This window comes from Ambystoma mexicanum, chromosome 4p, assembly GCF_040938575.1.
Source record: "Ambystoma mexicanum isolate Mex_15411 chromosome 4p, UKY_AmexF1_1, whole genome shotgun sequence".
Taxonomy (NCBI): domain Eukaryota; kingdom Metazoa; phylum Chordata; class Amphibia; order Caudata; family Ambystomatidae; genus Ambystoma; species Ambystoma mexicanum.
In genome coordinates this window covers 156,718,808-156,738,605 of record NC_090927.1, presented here as the reverse complement: position 1 = coordinate 156,738,605, position 19,798 = coordinate 156,718,808, and the positions used below count along the sequence as shown (strand labels likewise).

General features: G+C 46.2%; 1 protein-coding gene across 1 annotated transcript in view; it reads left to right on the top strand.

The window, feature by feature from the left end:
- Positions 1–19,798, top strand: part of LOC138453090 (fucolectin-like) — a 315,933-nt gene that overhangs the window by 172,337 nt on the left and 123,798 nt on the right. The window contains exons 3-4 of the mRNA XM_069605594.1: positions 15,882–15,954; positions 16,300–16,379. Of these exons, the coding sequence (XP_069461695.1) occupies positions 15,882–15,954; positions 16,300–16,379 (153 nt within the window). The remainder of the gene's footprint in view (positions 1–15,881; positions 15,955–16,299; positions 16,380–19,798) is intronic.

Below are 19,798 nucleotides of genomic sequence, written 5' to 3'. Positions count from 1 at the left end.
TTAATGGAATGATTGGAGGCCTCTTCTCCCTCACGTACGAGCAGCATGGCAGACTTCCTGTGATCCTCCGGCAGATGGTCCAAGATAGGAGCTAGTCGATGCCACATTTCCCTATCATACCTGGCCATAATAGCCAGGGAGTTGGCTGCTTTAACTGTAGTTGCTCCAACCAATAGCACTTTCTTTCCAAAAGCATCTGGTCTCCTGGCTTTGTTGTCTGGCGGGGTCGTGCATTTGTGTTGCGACCTTGCCTTTCTGGCCGCCGCAGCGGATACCACTGATTCCGGCGAAGGTTGAGACGTCAAGCACTTGGGAGTCGATTCCGGAGCCTTGAATTTCTTTTCCAATCGACCTTTTACTGCCAGTTCTGAAAAAGGGTGACGCATGGTTTTCAGTCCCTCCTGCCAGACATGGTCTAAAATGGGGATAGCAAATATCGCCTTTCTTCTCCTGCCCATATGATCGAACAGAAAACAATCTTTTTTCTCTTCTTCTGGCACTAGGCCAAACTCCACACATGCCTTACCCATCATGGCATGGAAAGCACCCACACCATCACGTGGTTATGGCTGCGCCGGACTCTTCGGAGTTTCCATCTCTGCTTCAGAGTCCCGTGTAGGGTCCCTTGAGGGGGATAACGAGATGTCTGAACCCGACCCTTCATGTTCCGACTCTGACAGTTCTCCTTCTTCCTGTGGACGAGAACGATCTTCCTCAACCGGGTAAGCAGTAGGAATTCTGGATGGAGGGCGAGGAGCCGGGCCTGGCTCGTCGACGACTGGCGAGGCTTGTAGCGCTGTCGGGACAAGCTGAGGTAACCGAGTGTCCAACCGCTCCAACAGCTTCTGTAATGTGTTCAACACCTCCAGGGACAGAACAGCCTGGGGATTCAGTAAGGAAGAGGTAACTGGAATGGCACTTCCACTAAAGAGCGACCGCAAACCAGTTGGTTGTAGTCCCAGATCGGTTGGATGTGCGACCGGATCACGGTCATCCTCCGCCGACGAGATGGAGAAAGCCGCTTCTGGTTGCAGCAAGGCCTCAGGCGGGATCGGGTCAAAAACCTCTGGTTGCCATCCCACCGACGGGGCCACCATCGTTGATGACATCTTTTCCATAAAGATGTCCTGTTTGAGCCGACGAAATAGCTGTCGGAAGAGCCGTCGCCGAAGACAAAGCAGGCGTCGACCACCAGATCGTTGTCGATGAAGTCTGTGGAGCAGGGCCTTGAGGCGTTCCCGCCATTTTTGGCCTCGACTTGTGGGACAAGGACTCTCGACTCGAGGTAGACTTATGACGGTCTCCTGAGGAGGATTTCGATGAGTCTTTTCTCTCCTTTTGATGAGGAGGAAGAAGACGAAGCCTTATGTGAAGAGGAGGACTTCGCGGGATGTTTCCCCGAGGGGGGTTTTTCAGATGAACGCGATTTCTTCGACAGAGGCTCTGCCGACCCTGATCGACGAGGGGGGACAGGAGACTTAGATCTCGAGGCTGTTGAGCCTACCTCTGATGGCGGGTACGCACCCGCTCCGTCATTGAGCCAAGTAACCAGGCGTCTGTTGCAGTCTTTTAGGGTCTTTTGTGAGAAGCCTTGACAGATCTCACACGTGTCCGCCGTATGATGAGGGTGAAGGCAGTAAATACAGTCCATATGGCCGTCTCCTTCATATACTTTCTTAAGACCGCATGTAGCACACAGACGAAATAACGCCTTTCCAGACATCCTTCGAAAAGAAACAGTCGAAGCAGAAGTAGAAGAACGCACAACCTAATAAAATAGTAGATACTCGAGGTAATCCCACTACTTTGGTAGACGGTTGAAATCTGAAGGAGCCGCAGGGGCGGGGCTACTTATACCTCTACGTCCTAATGGCGCAGGCGTACGCGGCCCAAAACGACGTAGATAGGACACAAAAGTGTCGAAATTTTCCTATGGAAAAGGTCTATATAATTGACCGAGGATTCCCAGCCAGACGACGGGGAATGTTCTAAGTATGTGAATCCATGAAAGATCCAATGCTGGAGAATGCGGTCGCCAGAACTGTTAGTCCCTTCGCACCCGCCCAGATAAATTGATTCAACATATGAGCCTAAGATTCTGCGGATATGTTCCGCCACAGTTAATAAACGCTGTGCGTTATCGCTTGTGTCATTCCTCACATAAAAGCATATACATTCTACATCAAGTAAACAAGTAATGGTAGGTATTAAAATGGGCTGCCCGTGTAGCAACGAAAGAGGAGGATTCATCATGGTGGGCTGGATATATAGGGATGGACTGTGGACTATGATGATTGGTAGATAATGTCACATGTTCTTAAAGTCCAATAACAGATGAACTACACAAAGACTTTAAACTGTTGGGACTTGTAGTTTTTGTTTTTTGAGTTATTGTTATTGTTTTAATGATCCTGCTCGAACAGTAAAGTTGTGAGAAAGCATAATATGAGACTCTGTGACTTGACATAGAATTCTCTTGTGAAAACAGATTTTTTTAATAGAGGAAATAGGCATTATTAGAACCAGTTTTAGAATATTTTGCCAACACTTGGATTGGAAGGGTTGCACACACTGGAGAGCGTCAGCCAAAGTACAACCCTGATACATGGAACTGCTGTGGATCTGTGTTAGAAAACATTGTTAAAACAAATAGCAAGGCATTTCGGAATTTCTAAGGGTATCAAAGTGAAACATCCTATTTTATGGTGTTTCTGTAAAGCAATACAAGAGGAATCTTACACAAGAATGAAAATTGCCCAAAATAATGAAAGTGAATGTTGATCATACTCAATATAAAAGTACAGAGATCATGAGAAAAGGCTGCATGATATATTGCTTAACTATACAGAAGCCAACGTTATAGACTTCCTAAGGAGAGTGGCTGACAATATTGCACTCCAAATCTGAGAACAGTACCCTGTGCACAAGCATTTTTAAAACTCTGATCATTTTTCATTTTTGTTTGCACATATATTACTCTTCAAGAAACAGTTCTCTTTTCATATTTATATACTTTTGTTACATGCAACTATCTAAAGATTTGGTTGCTTTTAGTTCAATTCATTGGTTTAAAAATAAATCAAAATGTTAACTTTCAGTTTGTTCACCTTGTTTCCTTGCCGAAAATCTGTTATCCGTGGCTGGCAGAGTAATCCATTATTCCTTGACAGGCCCTGTGCGCACTAGTGCGAAGGACATCAGAGCCCAGGGTGGGCTTGGCAGGCCCTGCGCATGCTTGTGTGACAGATAGCAATTGTCAAATCAAAAATGGTGGGCGCACTGGAATGAGGCATCACTGAAAGTAAGGTAAGTGAAAGGGGGAGGTGTCTGGTTATGGGCTACGGGGTGGGTAAAGGGTGTATTTCGTAATCGCTTTAGAAAGACTGAAGCGATTATGAATCAGGTCGACAAAAAAAACACCACTTTTTTCCCTTCCTACAGCTTTCCTGCATTCACAAGCTCTGGAAACTCATATAGATAGATCTTTTCGCTTCCATAAACAATTGCCAACTTCCCAAGTTCTTCACTTGGAGACCAGACCCAGAAGCACTAGCAACGGATGCGTTCCTGCAGGATTGGTCAGGGAAATCAGCATATGCTTTTCTCCAATTTGCAATTTGCAGCACTCCTCGATGGTAATATTAACTTATTGTTGGCCCTACCAAATATGGTTTCTAGCCCTTCTACAGTTGGCAGACTCCTCCCAGTTCATCCTCATCTCCTGACAGACCCTGCAGGCCTTGCCCGCGATCTGGTCCTTCTAGGTCACCCATCCCTCATGGCCTGGAAGACTTCCGCTCTGCCTAGTGTTTCCAGGAACTTTCACAGATGCTTTGTGGGTAAGTAAGGAATCTTGGGCAAACGACAAGGTCAGGATATTCTTCCTCTTTGGCCCGGTGGGTGGGCTGGAGCGCAGACATATACATCGATCCCATTTCGCCTCTCTAGTAGCGGTGGTACATTTTTTGGTTTCTTTGTTCAAGGAAGTGAAAGCTTACAGACAATCAATGGATTCAGATCAGCAATATATAGTGGGCATAGCTTAGTAAAGGGGAGCCCGGAGGTAAACATTTCCTGGTAAAGAAAGCTCTTTGATCCATATGCGTGTCTGTTTATAGGATGCACATTTGGTTGATCAATTGTTTTAATCTTGGCCAGATGACAATTTAACTTTTCTGCAACTGTTTGCCAAACTAACTATGTTATTATGTTTGATATCAATTAAGAGAGTTTCTGATGTGAGGGCATTAAATATTGACAATCAAGTGATTTCCCCAGAGGGAGTTGCAGCGTCTCCTACCAGGAGAAATAAACATATGACCTTCTCAGTTTCTTATATTCCCTTTCAGGAGGATCATAAACTGTGTGTGGTGCAATACTTGAAATACTTTCAGCAAAGACCAGCAAATGTTTGCCCTCGAGCTACCTCTCAGCTGCTTATGTTGCTATCGTAGCCCTCGCTATCCACTGTCCCAGCCACGTTAGCCAGATTGATCGGATGGGAAATGAATGAGGTTGCTACTGGTATTTCAGTATTTGGCGCACATCCCGCCAGGGCCTCAAAATCGGCGTATTTCAGAGGGGGGTTAGAACATATCTTGAAAGTAGCCGACTGGTCTAAGGAATCAATGTTTAAAATAATAATAGGAAGTGTCATGATGCCTACCCCCGGGCATCCGTATCAAGCCCATCAGCCCCGGCAGCAGGCATCCAGATATTTAATAAAACCCCAGCAGCCCTGGCTGGGGGCTGTCTGGGTTCAGTCCTGGTGCCTTAGGCACCAGGCTCATAATAGAAATCAGTCCTGGCGCCATAGGCGCCAGGCTCATAGACTTTACTTACCTCATGCAGACCATGCTGCAAATGAATCCAAGCCAACGTGAGGCCTGAATGGGACTATTTTACTACAGGGACTATTTTGTTACTTGGGTGTGGTTCTAGGGACTTCTTACCTGGAACTACTTATTTAAACCACGCCCGAACAGCAGCACATGCTTCGCGTTACTCTGCATCCAACAGCGTAACGCTCATCGTGCATGCAGTCAGCATCCAGTCTTCAGCCACGCCCGTCTCGAATCCAGAGCTCCTAGCAAAAGAGGAAAGAAGAAGGAGAGGTTAGAACACAGATATTATTTCAATCCTTACCTGAATTCCGGATCCATCACGTCTTCGAACTTGAAAAGGACATTATTTCTACACGCGTCGCATCGCCAGCTGCAGCGCCGCGCCATACTCACCCGTCCTCCCAGCATTTTTTCGATCTGGCGCAGCTTCCATCGTTTTCTTGACCGAATTCCACCATCTAGGGGACAAAAGAAACATAAGGTGAGCCGAGAGAGCCAACAAATACAACCTCTCCACCATAGACTTACCTGATTAACAACCGGAGGCATTATTCTGTAACAAACCACAACTTCTTACGCCGCACCTGTAAGGAGATAGAAACCAGCAATTTAAATACACGCATCTTTTACCGGACAGTGTTGGGTAATACAGACTCTTACCTGAACACCATCAGCTGCCACAAGACAATCTTCCCTTGGATCCAGCTGCAACACAAGAAAGGAATGTACAAGAGTGAACATCGGACATATTGAACTCTTTGAACTTTATACTTACGGGTTCTTGCCTGGAACCTCGGAGTCAATATTCATCCGGAACTCTTCCAACACCTTCGAACCAGTGAAGTAACTGGTATCTACGCGCCCCTGCATTCCACGCAGGATGGAGAGCTTATCATTTAAAAACATAAGGTGAGCTTACTGAAAGTGAATATCGGTGGTGATTAGTGGGGAGAACAGTGGGGTGCCATTACTAGAATCCACGGGTGGCTAAATCCCTTTCTCCACTTGCAGGAGAATATTTCTACGGGTCAAGCAGATGAGATTAGGCTGTCCAGTCCAGTCTGTCATCTCTGCATTACGCTTCACGTTGGAGGAGGTCGCAGCTGTCCGGGTCCGATCGACGCCCCTGTGGGAGACAGGTGAGCATAACAGGAAGCCTCTGATCTTGACATAGAATTAATAATCCCCCCCACTTACGTGAGTATTATCCCGCCAACTCTCCATGTTTTGTCTTTTCTCATAGTTACGAGGTGAAGCAGTGTTCATGAAGACGCAGTCCAAGAGTCCGGGTGGCAGCATTACCATGCAGAGATCAGATTCGCTTGCGGGATGATCTTGTTTGGTTTTGCCTCTGGAGGGCGGATGTCATTTCACAGCTGCAGAAGAGAATGCTATAAGGAAGGAAAGGGTTTATATAGATTGAAGTGTTCATCTATTGGAGGATGGCAGGTCACATGACCCTAATCCATCTTGGATTGGGGGTCAGCCATGGAACTAAATGCTAAGTTTGTGTTTTAAGAAAATTCAAATTACCTTGTTTTGAAAGTTAAAGTTTTGTTTATTTGCTGCTGGTTGTTGGTAGTAAAGAGGTTAATGATAATACTCGCCTCCTTGTCTTCAATAGAATCTAAACCCCCTCTCACGTTAGTGATGGGGATTATTCATTTTTATCTCTTGTTCCAATCCATTTTGTTTCCTCTTTTACTTTCACTCAATCTCTCCTGTTCTTTTCAAGGCACCCTGCTCCTGTTGTATTTTTTTCTTTTTTCTCCTCCCTACACTTTCTCTCGTTACTATTTTTCATTCTTCATAAATCCTCCCGCAGTCCGTTTTCCCAAACCCAAATCCTTTTATTTTCCTTGACTTTGTCCTCCTGAACCTTTCTTTAGCTGAATGTTTTGTGTTTTAGAGCCCAGAGCTCAAAATCTTAAATCTCCTGTGACAGTTAAAAAACAAATTAAGCAGAATTTGTTCTTTTGTTTTTTAACTGTCGCTGGAGAGGAAGGATTATGAGCTCTGCGCTGTAAATGCACTGTGTGCAGCTAAGAAACAGATGCGGCAGGATTCCAAAACTGAGCAGGAAGGTCGTAGGGGAACAGTATGTCCAATCTGACACCTTGGGGGCCGCTCACACAGCACAAGGAAGAGTGAAACACTCAAGCTGCATTCAGTCAGCAGCCCAGAATGAAATGTTCATATATTTTTCTGCGCATTTTCAGGCTTATATTTTCAATTTTGGCAAACTGCTGATTTTGTGAGTTCTTGCAAAACACACCCTTTTTGTGGCTAGTAATACACCTAACACCCTTGGTACTACGCTCAGAGTACTACTTTCCTCAGTCGGATGCATCTTCGCTGTTCTTCCTTTGGGATGGGTTTTTGTACAGTATTTTCTATTTGTTCTATTGCAGATGGTGTGTTTGATTAAAGTACATATTTTCATAGAACCTTGATTGGACATTCCCTTTATTTAAGACTGTGTTACTGTGTTGTTTGGGTCACTACTGGTTCAAACTTCACATTGCTCTTAAGAGCATAGCCTTCCCTGGCCCAAGTTACCACAAAACGCAAAGGAGGTTTCTGTCCCTGTTTTACCTTTATGATTGTGTTGTGTTTTGGTTCGCAGAAGTGTGAGGATTGATTAGGCTATTTTATCCGTACTCATCCTTGTACTGCTGCGAAACAGAATCAAATTTGTCACAGGTAGGAAGAAGTAATTTCAGCATTTTAGTGATTAGATAACCACAGATGTTGAGGCTGATTTCAAGTAATGCTGCTGGTTCCTGAAAGAAGGAATTCATCGAGCAACTGGTGGTAAGAAATAATATGAAATAGTTTTGTATGACCAGATTGTATGACACGATTTCTGAAATTTGTGAGAACACAATGGACCCTTTCCCGGTCAGTGTCCCTGAAGCTAAATCCATGTCGTCCCTATGTTGTTCCCATATCACAGAATGCAGGCACTTGGCTGAGGCCACTGAAAGTGTGTGAGCTCCCAGCGGAAAAAAAGAGAACTCATGGGTAGGGTTCAACCTACAGAAGGGTGTCCTGCGAAAAAGGAGAAAGGCAGAGGCCCCTACCACTTAACATCACATCAGGCTTCGAAGTTGTAAATAAATGTCATTATATTCTATTTTGGATTAGCCATTGCTTGGCAGTCAGTTGTTTGCATATTTACGGAAAGGTTTAAGTTAACATGCTGACCAGACAGTCTTAGTTTCCTGTAGCGCAAGCCTTCTCATATTTTCAATTATTAAATCACATTGGTATTTTGTTGTATTTCCAAATGTAGATGCCTCTAATTTAACCATTCTTAGTAGTATGGTGCTTCAGTATAATTTATTTTCATATTAGGTCTATGGTTAACTTGTCTAGTTTTTTGTTTTTACTAATAATGCTTCAGTTATGTTAGAAAATTAAATGAATGAATGCATTGAAACAATAATTCTATATATAAGGTAGGGGATGCTTGCGAGCCTACGCCAAGATCGCAGCTTAAGTGCAAGTTCCAGTCAGCACCAACACATCCTGGTACACCCTACTGTTCCTGGAAGCGGTATAGTCTACCTGTTACCGGGCAGCTCTCAGGAGTTGTTGGAGCAAGTGGAGAGGGTCACAGAACAGGTGTGACTCTCCAGGTGTAGGGTGCGACTGGGATAGAGGATGTGGCCAGTCATCGACAATGCCCCAACGCTAGCTCTGCATGCATCAGAGTGATCAGCGATACAGGAAGGAGCAGGCAAGTACCAGTAGTTCCAGACTGCTGTGGTGAATATGCCGTTTAGCACTCAACAAATAGAGAAAGTGCTGTCTGGAACTAGCAGCGCAAGATAGCTGCAAAGGCCTGCCGGTGAGCTTACAGTAAGGAGGGCTCGAGAGGCGTCTCAACTGATCCTGTTATATCTTGAACAGAACAGGGTTAATATAGCTAAGTTACATGAGACGCACCCGAAGGGGGCGAAGATAAACCTACTGTTGGTTCTAGATTTTCCATAGTTTGTCAACCAAGCTGGCTCCTTTCCTTACTGGGACTCATTATTGACTTGGGGGACGAGATTTCAACATGGTCAGGGAGCAAAGGTTAGACACATCCCGTGACATACTTCGACCACTATCAAGATCCTTCAAGGTCATTGACGCGAATCGAGGAAATGTATGATCTTATGGATGCATGAGGGTAGGGCACCCAAGAGCCCAAGAATTCTTCTTTTTCTCCCATGTACACAATGCTTTCTTTTGGATCAATTTGATTTATGTATCAAAACGTATGTTGTCCTGGTACTGTGGCACATCACTACTACTACTTTTCACCCTCACAGATCACTCTCAGGTGAAAAGTATGTTTAGAATCCTAGGGAATTGGGGATTAAGCAGACGCTGGAGGTCTAAACTAAAGACACTATTGGATACAGTGTTTTCATATTCGATACACAAAAATAGTGGCATGTTTTAAAACAAAGTTCGGCTCGACATATTCTTCAAGGATGATTTGGGAAAACCTCAACTCTTACATTTGCGATATGTGCATCTCCAGAGAGACAGCTAATAGAAATACCCTGTCTAACTGTGAGAAGATCATTAAAGACTTAGAAACAAGGTATGACATTTCTCAAGAGCTCAAAATACTGCTGCAAATTCATCAAGAGATAAAATGATTCCAAGATACTAGCGGGAGAGGCACACACCTGGCAATACGGGTAGTGTGAAAGACCCATTAGGGCTCTAGCTTGGGCAACAAAGGGAAAAGACGGAGTAGCTTTATTGAAAGAGTATGACTTGTGGATGGCTCGGTAAATGAGAATGATGAGCACGTGAATTTATGAATCTTTAATTTGTATTCCAACCTTTATAAGTCTGGGATAGCATGGCCTGCACTAAATATGGGTACCTGGTTATATAGGGTGGGCCTGCTTTGGTTGTATTAAGCTTATCGGGATATTATGAATGGGCCTACATCCGCAGCAGAGGTGCGAAAGGCAATCAACAAGCATCTAAATGAAAAGGCACTTGGAGCAGAAAGTATCCCAGTAGAATTCTATGAAACCTTTATGCAAGCTCTGGTAATGGCAATGTACTCGGAGTCAATCCAAAATTGGCTCTTCCTGCTTCTACTAGTAAACCTGCCATGTGTAACAAATCAAGTGCAATTTTCAAACATTTGTATGCGCTCTATCACATTCCAGACAGGCAAGACACATAGGAGTTGTCAGAGCAAGGGTCCTAGAATGCCTTGATATCGTGCTTATGCTCCAGATGCCCGCTGTTCACCAGTAACCTTTCCTTCCCAGTTAAATGTCCATTCATAGTCCTTATGTGCAATGGGAGGATTCCCCTATGCACATCTACTGCATTAAACCCAGCAAAGCAGCTGCCATATTCTGTTCGGGTGTTTGCATCAGGGAGCTAGAGCCCAAGCCCCCTTAAGTTGCCCGTCTGCGGCTGATTTTGCCACACAACCGACGCTGCGCCGGAAGGAGAAGGCAGGAGCCTTCTCTCCCCTTTCAGCAGCACCCGTGTGCTAAGAGGTGCTTGTCGTAGCATCCAAGCCTACTACAACCAAGGTGGGGCACTATTGGTCTTTGTCAGGATTCCACCGTCTTAATTCCTGACTAGTGCTTACTAGCACTACACATTTCATTCAATACGAAAACGAAACGCACAACCCTGTTGTTGGGTATTCCTCGCCCGAGCTTCCATTACGACCAGCATGGTCAATGGCCGCGGTTCCTGAACTTGCCTGAAGCTACAGCTACCTAACAGCAGCAGCCTCGGCCGTGGATTGGCCACTTCCCTCTACGCCCGCCCCTCAACTCTACCAACAGACGTAAGCCGAAAGGCCTGTCTGCGGCTGTCTGCAGCGGGACGACGGCCGTCGGGTAGCCCTGCAGCACCATCACTCAAAGCACTGCGAGTTCGACTATAAGCTACATTGCTTCATATCACACCGTCGCCTTCCTATCTGCACTACCTGTGAAGTAAGTCTGGACCTATGCCGTAATCCCATACTAAGTTCATGTGATGCGCACACTGACACTACCACCTACTCGCTGTTTCATCATCCATAAGCGCTCTGGTGCTTAATGTAGTTAAATGAGATAGTCACTCTGCTTTCTCTTGTTTTTTACGCAGTACGTTGTACAAGTAATTAAGTCTAGTGGTCCATCCTCCACACTATGACCATGGTCGGCAACGGGTCTTGTACACTGTCAGGCCCTTTAGCTTTGTTACTTGCCCACCTGCCCTAACTTGTCGCATGCTCGTGTAATTTAAATGCATAGACTCATAACAGCAAAAGTATGTTATCTTACTAAATTGTGATATGTCCAGACTCATCTTGCCCACTTATAGCACATTACTACGGCGGCACTAGCCTACCTGATTGCCACTGCTTGACTAGCCTGCCTAACTGCTAATACGGGACTAGTCTACCTGATAACTACTGTTTAACTAGCCTGCCTATTTGATACTGTCTGACTAGCCCAACTGCTAATGCAGGACTAGCCTACCTGATTACTACTGTCTGACTAGCCTACCCAATCGCTAATACGGGACTATCCTACCTGATTATTACTGTTTGACTAGCCTAATTGATCATACCAATTTAAAGGGTTGGACTAGCCTATTTGCTATGCTCATGGATTCTGAAACCACTTAATAGGGTTCGCACTAGAACCTGACTTAGCACCGCCACCTTAGTGCACATGCTCTTGAGATCAACAACCTCATCATCTCCAATAATCTTGACATACTAGCCATCACTGAAACTTGGCTCCATGAAGCATCTGGCCGCTCTATTGCCCTTGCTCTCCCTCAAGGATACACTATCCTAAGACAGGACAGAAAGACATCCAAAGGTGGAGGCGTAACCGAAACTGACCAGTCATATTATGCTATGTTGCAGCCTCTGGAACGCACAATCCCATTCTCCTGATTGTATCCCCTCATCCCTCATGCCCCTGCACCTGTTCAGTCTGTACCCCTCGTGTTGATACATGTGCCAACTCTGGGCGCAACCTTCTAGTTATCTTCTCAAGATGAACAGCTGCATGAAAGAAATGCCTGCTCGTCCCTGCTACTAGAAATCACTTCCTCCTATTTATTTGTTCTACCACACACTTTTATTCCTGATCCTAATGCCCTATGGTCAATGGCGGCGCTGTTGCTCCCCTCCTAATGCTATGTTTTGGCATTGCCGCAACTTGAAGCCCCTCATGCATCATCCTGTGTCCTTCACGATCATTGTGTATTGATTAGTTTATCCGCTGGGAAGGCGCCTGCTGTCTGGAGAGCAACTGCATGCCCATGAGAAAATACTCCATTGCAACAATTAATTGGACTCCGTTTAGCATCCATTTGAGCCAAACTTCATGCCTGTGTGGTAGGACCGAAGGCAACTTGCTAGAAGAAGTGTGGCCAGTCAAGAAAAAACCTATAGTATAAGTCCTGAAGCCTGTGACAGCAGACAAGGAGCCGGTGAGTTTTTCTGCGCGTTCTCAAGCCTTCGGGCAGTGCCGGCAGGCAACTGTAACCAGTTGCTTTTCACTCACGAAAGGAATGAAATTGAATAAAGCTGATTGGAGAATGTCAGACAAGGGAGTATAACCAAATACGCTGTGGGAGAAGGTTTTGAACTTGACAGATTATAAAAAAGCTTTAACAACATTAATAATGGTTACGTGTGCATAAAAGTGAGTCAAACACAAAGACAAAGCCTGATAGAAGCCACAATAACATTGTATCCTGGAAAACCAAGTGTTACATCTCAATATTGGAAACGAACGGAACAACAAACATTACCTTAAGCCATGAGTTGAACAAGCATTGCCCTCAGCCAAAAGAAGCCAAAGTAAAGGAATAACTGTTGTTACCAGAGGAAAAGGGGCTAATATAACACCTTTAAAGGTAAAGGTCTGTGGATGAGTGACTATGGTGTGAAGGGAACCGCAATTAGTCATAAACTCATATTGCCAAAGCTAATAGAGGTTGAACTGAAAGTACTTGGTTGTTGCTCAACAAAAAGACAAAAGTGGTTGAAAAGTGGCCCCATAGCAAGGTTGATATTCAGAAGTGAAAGAGACATTGCTTGTTTAGCATATCAAAAGGGCACTGATGTAGAACTTGTATTTGCTGCAAAGTTCTGTAAAGCTGTTAAAAAGTTGAAGAAGTATTGAACTGTAAACGTTTCAGTGAAGTTAAAACTTCAAAAGGAGAACAAATTGAAATATTGTGAAGTAGCAGAAAGAGACCTGCATGGCATATCTCTGAAGTAGTTAGGTCTGGCAGGCGAGTGGACCAGATCGACGTGGAAGTAGAAGACCGGGTGGGAACTACTCCAGTGGAAATGTAATGTACTGTGAGGTTGTTCTCAAACCAGGGAAGTTGTTGTATTTCACAGTGCCAAGGTCAAAGAACTGTGAAAGGAGCTGTAGAAGAAGTTGTGTTTCATGGTGCCAAGAGGGAAGCACTATGAAGAAATCAATTGGTGTAATTATGCTTAGAAAAAACAATGGAGCATTGTCGAGACAAAGAAGTCAGTAGGGCTCATTACAAGTATGCCTGACTTGAAACAACGGTGCCAGTAAGTTTACTGGCACCGTTGTTTCGGGACTGGCATACTACAGGTCTGCCTGCCAGAGCTGCCGTGCCTGACAGGTCTGACCCTGCCGGGCACAGCTGCCACGGTAGGCAGACCATCATGGAAACACTGGCACCGTTAGCTTCCGTGGTCCCGCTCCCATAGACTCCTATGGGACTCAATGGGAATGGGGAACAACATTGTACGAGCGCCTGATTTTCTGGGCTGCCGGGGTTGTAATCCCCCGGTGGCAACGGGAAGTCAGCGCAAGTAAATATTTACGGGTTCGGCAGCAACCCGCTCGTAGCACCGGCACAGTTACCACCAGACCTGTAATGAGCCCCATTGTGTTTCATGGTGTTTGGAAGCGAAGCCCTATAAAGAGAAGTTAACTGCAGCCTAATTGTGTTTTGTGAACCACAAATAAGTTGCAACAGAAATCATCCTGCCCAAGTATTCCTTTGATATTGTTTGAGAAACTTTGAATTATACAATTCCTGAAGAAGAAGGATCTTTTCTATGTTGAACTGTAGAGGGTTGGGATCTTTTCTTTAACAAACCTGACTTTGCCTAGTGCTGTGTTGGAACTCTAAGGTTACTATCAACGACTTTGAAGGTTTTGCAAATAAAATTGTGGAGACTGTGAACTGCCATATACTCTCTTGTTTATGTTTATGTATAAGTGTGAGGGCCAGAAATGTTATGTTAGATGTTTTCCTTAGTTTGCTTAGGCAGGGAAATCCCTGATGTAGTAGGGCAAATGAGGCGTTGGTTTGACACTTTTGTTTTTAATAAATGGCATTGATAAGATATGATTATCATTATTTGAAAAATCCTCAAAAATGTGTCCACCTCACATTTCTGACCCCTCACAATAGGGACGTCTTGTGCATCGTGCGGCAGAGCATAAAACTAAGGGGATAAACGTTTATGTCTTGGTTTATGTTTTGCTTTTACGCCCTGTTCGCAAGTAGTTGAAAAAAACAGACTGGGCATACATCTGCACTTAGCAACACTTCTCCCACTAACTTGCCCGCTCCCCCTCTCTTTTAAGGGAAGTAGAGCCAAAATGCTGCCATAGTGTTAGAAATTGTGCTAAATTACATTACTCATGCTAGGCACCCAGAGCAAATCATCAGAGTTTTAAAGAAATGTTTCAAAACAGATGCACCACTGGAGGAAAAGTTAAGTCCCTTGGGTTTGACATTGACTGACACCTCTCCTTCCAAAGGAAGACACAAACACCTGGGTACAAACTTTCTATCCTGCCGCAAATCAAGCCCTTCAACCCAGAAAACAACAGCAGATCTGCAGTCCAAGACTTGGTCCTCTCCCAGCTGGATGGTGGCGAAACCCTTATGGGAGGCTTTCCAGTGACTACCCTGGCACCCCTGAGATGTGACTTGCATGCTGCCGCAAGACTCATCAAAGTAAATGGGAAATTCTATCACATCACCCTGACCCTCATTGAACTGCACTGGTGTAGGACTACCCGCGAGACCCGGCAATGCTGAGATCTCACGAGATCAGACGCGAGGGGCACGGAAGGCTGCAGGGAGCGGAATCAGCTTTAAGGAGGGCTAGAGCGCAAAGCAGCAGCACCAGCTCCTGGCGCTCCTCCTGCATGAGGAGTCAGAGACTTGCCCCAGCCTTAAAGACCAGAGACTTGGACATTACATTGCAGTGAATTTAACTGTGCTTAACTGCCTTCATTTATGCTGCCAACTTTTGCTGTTCAATAAATCCAAGGTTTCAACACCACTGAAGGTCTGAAGTTCTATATAACATAATTGGCAATGAGGAGGTACCCACAGCCTTGAAAGGTGCAACGCCACCCCCGCCTTTCCTGCAAACTCCAGGTAGGCCCACAAATCCATGGCCTGAATGGGAGCCTTTATTTACAACATATGTGGATGCCCCGGGAGGTGCAGCATACTCTGCTGCGAGGCGCAGAGCAATGCTTCTAAATGCATTAGGAGAAGGACAAAGCGTGTTTGCCAGTCTCACACCAGACACTGTGGCGGGGGATTATCCATTCGAATAGGTTTTCATCAACCTGAATCTTTTGGCGTGCCAGAGACACTGTCCGAAAACAGATGCTTGAAGTGAAACTCAGATGCGTGAAGTGAAACCATTTTCCAGGCAATCAGGGGGCCCCACTCATGTTACCGTTCCGCCAATCAAGGAGAGTCACCTTCTTTAAATGAGTTCCCATGTTGCCAGTATGCTTGCCAGCAATACCTGACTGAAAGCATGGGAACAGATCCTTTACCGTTTGGTAGTGCCATTTCCCTCTAGGTTTATGTGAACAAATACATTAAAAAAGGCAAACCGGAAGCTTGTCGCGTTGCTTTTTTGGAAAGGAGCTAGGGTGGCACTGAAGGCTCACAGACTGGGAGTGTTATTTTTTTGCACAGAAACTTTCTGACTTAATTTTCTCTTGTATGCTTCTCTTTCAGGACCACCAGTCAAAAAATCGGCGGCCAGAGAAAGGCCAATCAGAAGAGTCCACAATAAACACATCTTCCATAAGTACGCAGTTAAGTAATGGGTATTTAATAATGGCGGGGAGGCTAACGGTGCGCAGCAGCTACGGCCAGTGGCTTGTGTGAGCATCTTTTTAGTGGTAGGCAAGTAGGGCGCTGCTAAAGGTGTGCTGGAACTATAGCTGGATGAATGTGAGGCATTATTTTGATGTTGGGCTAGGAGAAGTGGGGCAGCTGCTGACGCCCCTCGGAGGTCACAACTGGGGCTTGTAAATGTTTGTGTGTGTTTGAAAGGGGGAGCTGTAGTAAGGGTGAAGGCTCACAAGAACTCTACCTGTTAGACCTTTAGTCATAAAAGATATTATTCCGAATTGGTGTTCTTACTTTCCAGGCTCGGCCATCAGCAAACCCCCGCCCCGGAAGTAGAAGAATCTGAAGTCAGTGGAAAGGCTAGCCCAAGCGCCCAGCCAGGTAAGCATTTTATTGGATCAGCATGGCGCTTCTGGCTTGCAGGAGCCACAGATGCTGCATGGTATAGACACATTTTGTGAGCGGCCTGCAAGCATGTCCCCTGCTGAAGTCTTACTGGATCCACAGCTGGCTACTCCAAATGCATTACTTTGGATGGCAGAAAAGGAGGAGTGGGCGTTGCTGAAGGCTCAAAGGAAGTTTTTTATTTTATAAAGGGGATCATGGGTAGCATTAAAGCCTCGCAAGAGTCAAAGAATGAACTTGAGGGATTGGCACTGTGTGAGGGGCACCACTGGATGCTTAAATGGGCTTTGCCCAATATGAACAGTCAGGGATGTCCCTTATCTATCATTGGATGTGGGGAACAACCCATGTAGAACACAGAACCACGTATAGAAACCATTGAGGAGACCTAGTTCTGTTTCTTGTCCCAGCTTACCGGTATTTTGGCAAGGGCCGGTTTTTGCTGGTACTTAAGCCTGCCTCTTCTACAAAGCACCTGATATCTGTGTATGGGCTTTTTCTGTGCCGGTTGAATGATTTGTTAAAAACGGAGTGCATGAGTGGAAGAAGTTACTTTTTCACACTGTATGTCACTATTTTGACTGTGATTATTGCTATAGAGCTTTCCACTCTGTATCATTTAGCCCAGCTAGATTTGATTGCTGCATTTTTCCCTATTTTGCGCAATTTAGTTGTTTCTGAAAACTACATTTCCCAAGTTGCTCAGCGGCACTTCTTGCTTTCAGCGGCGCGTCAGCGCTGGCAAGGGCCAGTTTTCGCTGGTATACAAAGGATTGCAGCATCATGGCGGAACACTCTGCCTCTGCTTCTCCCCACATGCTGGTAAAAAGAGAACAAACATACAGTCAGAAGACTTTGCATGATCAGAAAAACGTAATGTGGGATTCCAGCCGACAAAGCAGACTGTATTGCCGGAGGAAACCTTACGGGTGAACCATTATGATGTATCACAAGTGAACAGGTGGATGGTCTTAGCACCCCTATCAGCCCCAACTTACCGAAACGTACAACTAACATTTGTGGTGTTCCTACCAGCAATGATCTACAGCTTATTCAGGAGCCACCAGTATCTCTTTTTTTTTTTTAAATATATTTATTGTTTTTTCAAATACAATACAACCAGCATCATCAACATAGTAATCAGTTATGTGCCAATAGTAACTCCCCCTTCCCTCCCCCCCAATGTAAACCCAGACCGGGACGTTGGGCTGTCTACTGTTTGCGCTAGGGTGAGCCTGGGCTGTCCAGGTCCTCGCCTGAGGAGCTGTCTTCTTTAGGGCGGAACAGAGCTGCTGTGAGGGCTATCCATTGTAAAAGGTCCTCAGAGTCGCCAATTTTTTGTTGTCGGTGCGCCAGCTCCCAGGCCCCGGTTTCGGCCACAGTCCATCTACGGAGGTCTTCCCACCATGTTGTGAGGCTAGGGGCTCTGGGGCGCTTCCAGGCCATGGCGATACGTCTTTTTGCCAGGATGTACATTAAATCCTTGAGTCTGTTAAGGGGCTTGTTCTTTTTGCCTCTCGGGTATGAGCCCAAGATGCAGGCCCTGGGGGACTGCACGTCCAATGTTATGTCCTCTTCTGCTACCCTAGCTTGAACCTGGGCCCAGAAGGTCTGTATGGCCGGGCAGGCCCAGAACATGTGGGTCAGTGTGGCTGCGGGTTCTTGGCACTTGGGGCACGTCATCACACCGGTGCCGCTGAATCTTGAAATGACAGCTGGGGTAAGGTAGGCTCTGTGGATGATGTAGAATTGAATAAGCTGGAATCGGGCATTCCGGGATACTCTTTTGTGGTAATGTGTTATGGTTTCCCATTCCGTGTCTCCAAACTGCGTGTTTAGTTCAGATTCCCATTTGCCTTTACATTTGAGTTCGTTATGTGTGGTGTTGCCAATTAGGATCTCGTAGAGCCTCGAGGTTTCGTGCCCCCCCTCTGCAACGCTCAGCAAGTTTTTGATGACCTCGTGCCCGGCGCAGAGGGATTCTGCATCTGGCCATCGCTTCTTGAGCTTTTTCAACACCGCCCCGTGTAGGAGGAACTGACCCAGCGGGATCCCTGTCAACTCATGCAGCTCAGGGAATGTGTGGGTGCCCTGGTCATCCACCAGGTCACCCAGGGTGGCGATACCAGAGGGTTCCCATATATTACGGATCGCCTTTCGGTCCTCTGGTCTGGTGGACATGATAGCAGCTATTGGGATTTGTGGGGTGTAAGGGTCAGTCAGCTTGACCGATTTGCAGGCCCGATTCCAGATCTGGCTGCCCAGGCGGATTAGGTGTGCATTATGCGTTTTCGGCGCCGGTTTAATCCAGAGAAGGTCCCTGAGCAACCAGGGTGCGTCTGGGGGCTGTAAGAGGCGTGTGTCCGTTGAGGCGTCATCAGCCATCCACTGAATCACGTGCTTGAGCTGGGCTGCTATATAGTAGAGCTCAAAGTTGGGGGTTTTTAGGCCTCCTTTATCGTACGGTCTCTGTGTTATGTCTAGGGCGACTCTGTGCCTTCCTTCCCGCCATAGAAGTTTCCTACAAAGTTTATTCAGGTCCCTGAACAATTGTTGCGGGATATTGTAAGGGACATTGGTGAAGAAGTGTAGGAGGTGCGGGAGTGCCACCATTTTAAGGAGGCCCGCCCTGCCAGCCATCGAGAGAGGCAGCTTGCACCAAAAGTCAATTGATTTAGCCAGGCCCTCCTTTGCCCTGCCGGTGTTTAGTGCGTGTTCGGCTACGGGGTCGCGGTGGATCATAACGCCCAAGTATTTGAATGTGGTGGGTTCCCATTTGAGGGCTAGAGGGGGGAGGTGTTCTTTCTTGGTCTCGCTGAGGGCAGCCAGGGGGAATAGGCAAGACTTGCTGTGATTGATCTGGATCCCGGTGCATCTATGGAACCCATCTAGGGTTTCAAGAATTTAGGGGAGGATGTGTTCGGGATCTTTTAAGTAGAGGAGCATGTCGTCCGCGTACATGGAAACGAGGTGGTTCACCCCATTTATCATTATACCCCCGTCTCCGTACTCCTGCCTGAGGTATGCCGCCACTGGTTCGATCGCTAAGATGTAGAGCAAAGGGGATAGGGGGCACCCTTGCCGGGTGCCTCTGGCCAGGCTCCATTTTTCAGAAAAGGTGTTATTGGTTCACACTCTGGCGGTGGGATTGGTGTAGACGAGTTTGACCCAATTCATGGAGGCCGGTCCGATCCCCATCTTGGATAGGGTGGCGTAGAGCCATTTCCATCGGACCGAATCAAAGGCCTTAGAAGCGTCGAGGGACGCAACTGCGTATTTACCAGGTACACTATTTGTGCTGTGTATGACGTGGTGCAGCCTGCGCAGGTTCTCTGAGATGGAACGGCCCTGCACGTAACCCGTTTGATCCTGGTGTATGAGGTGTGGGATAGCTG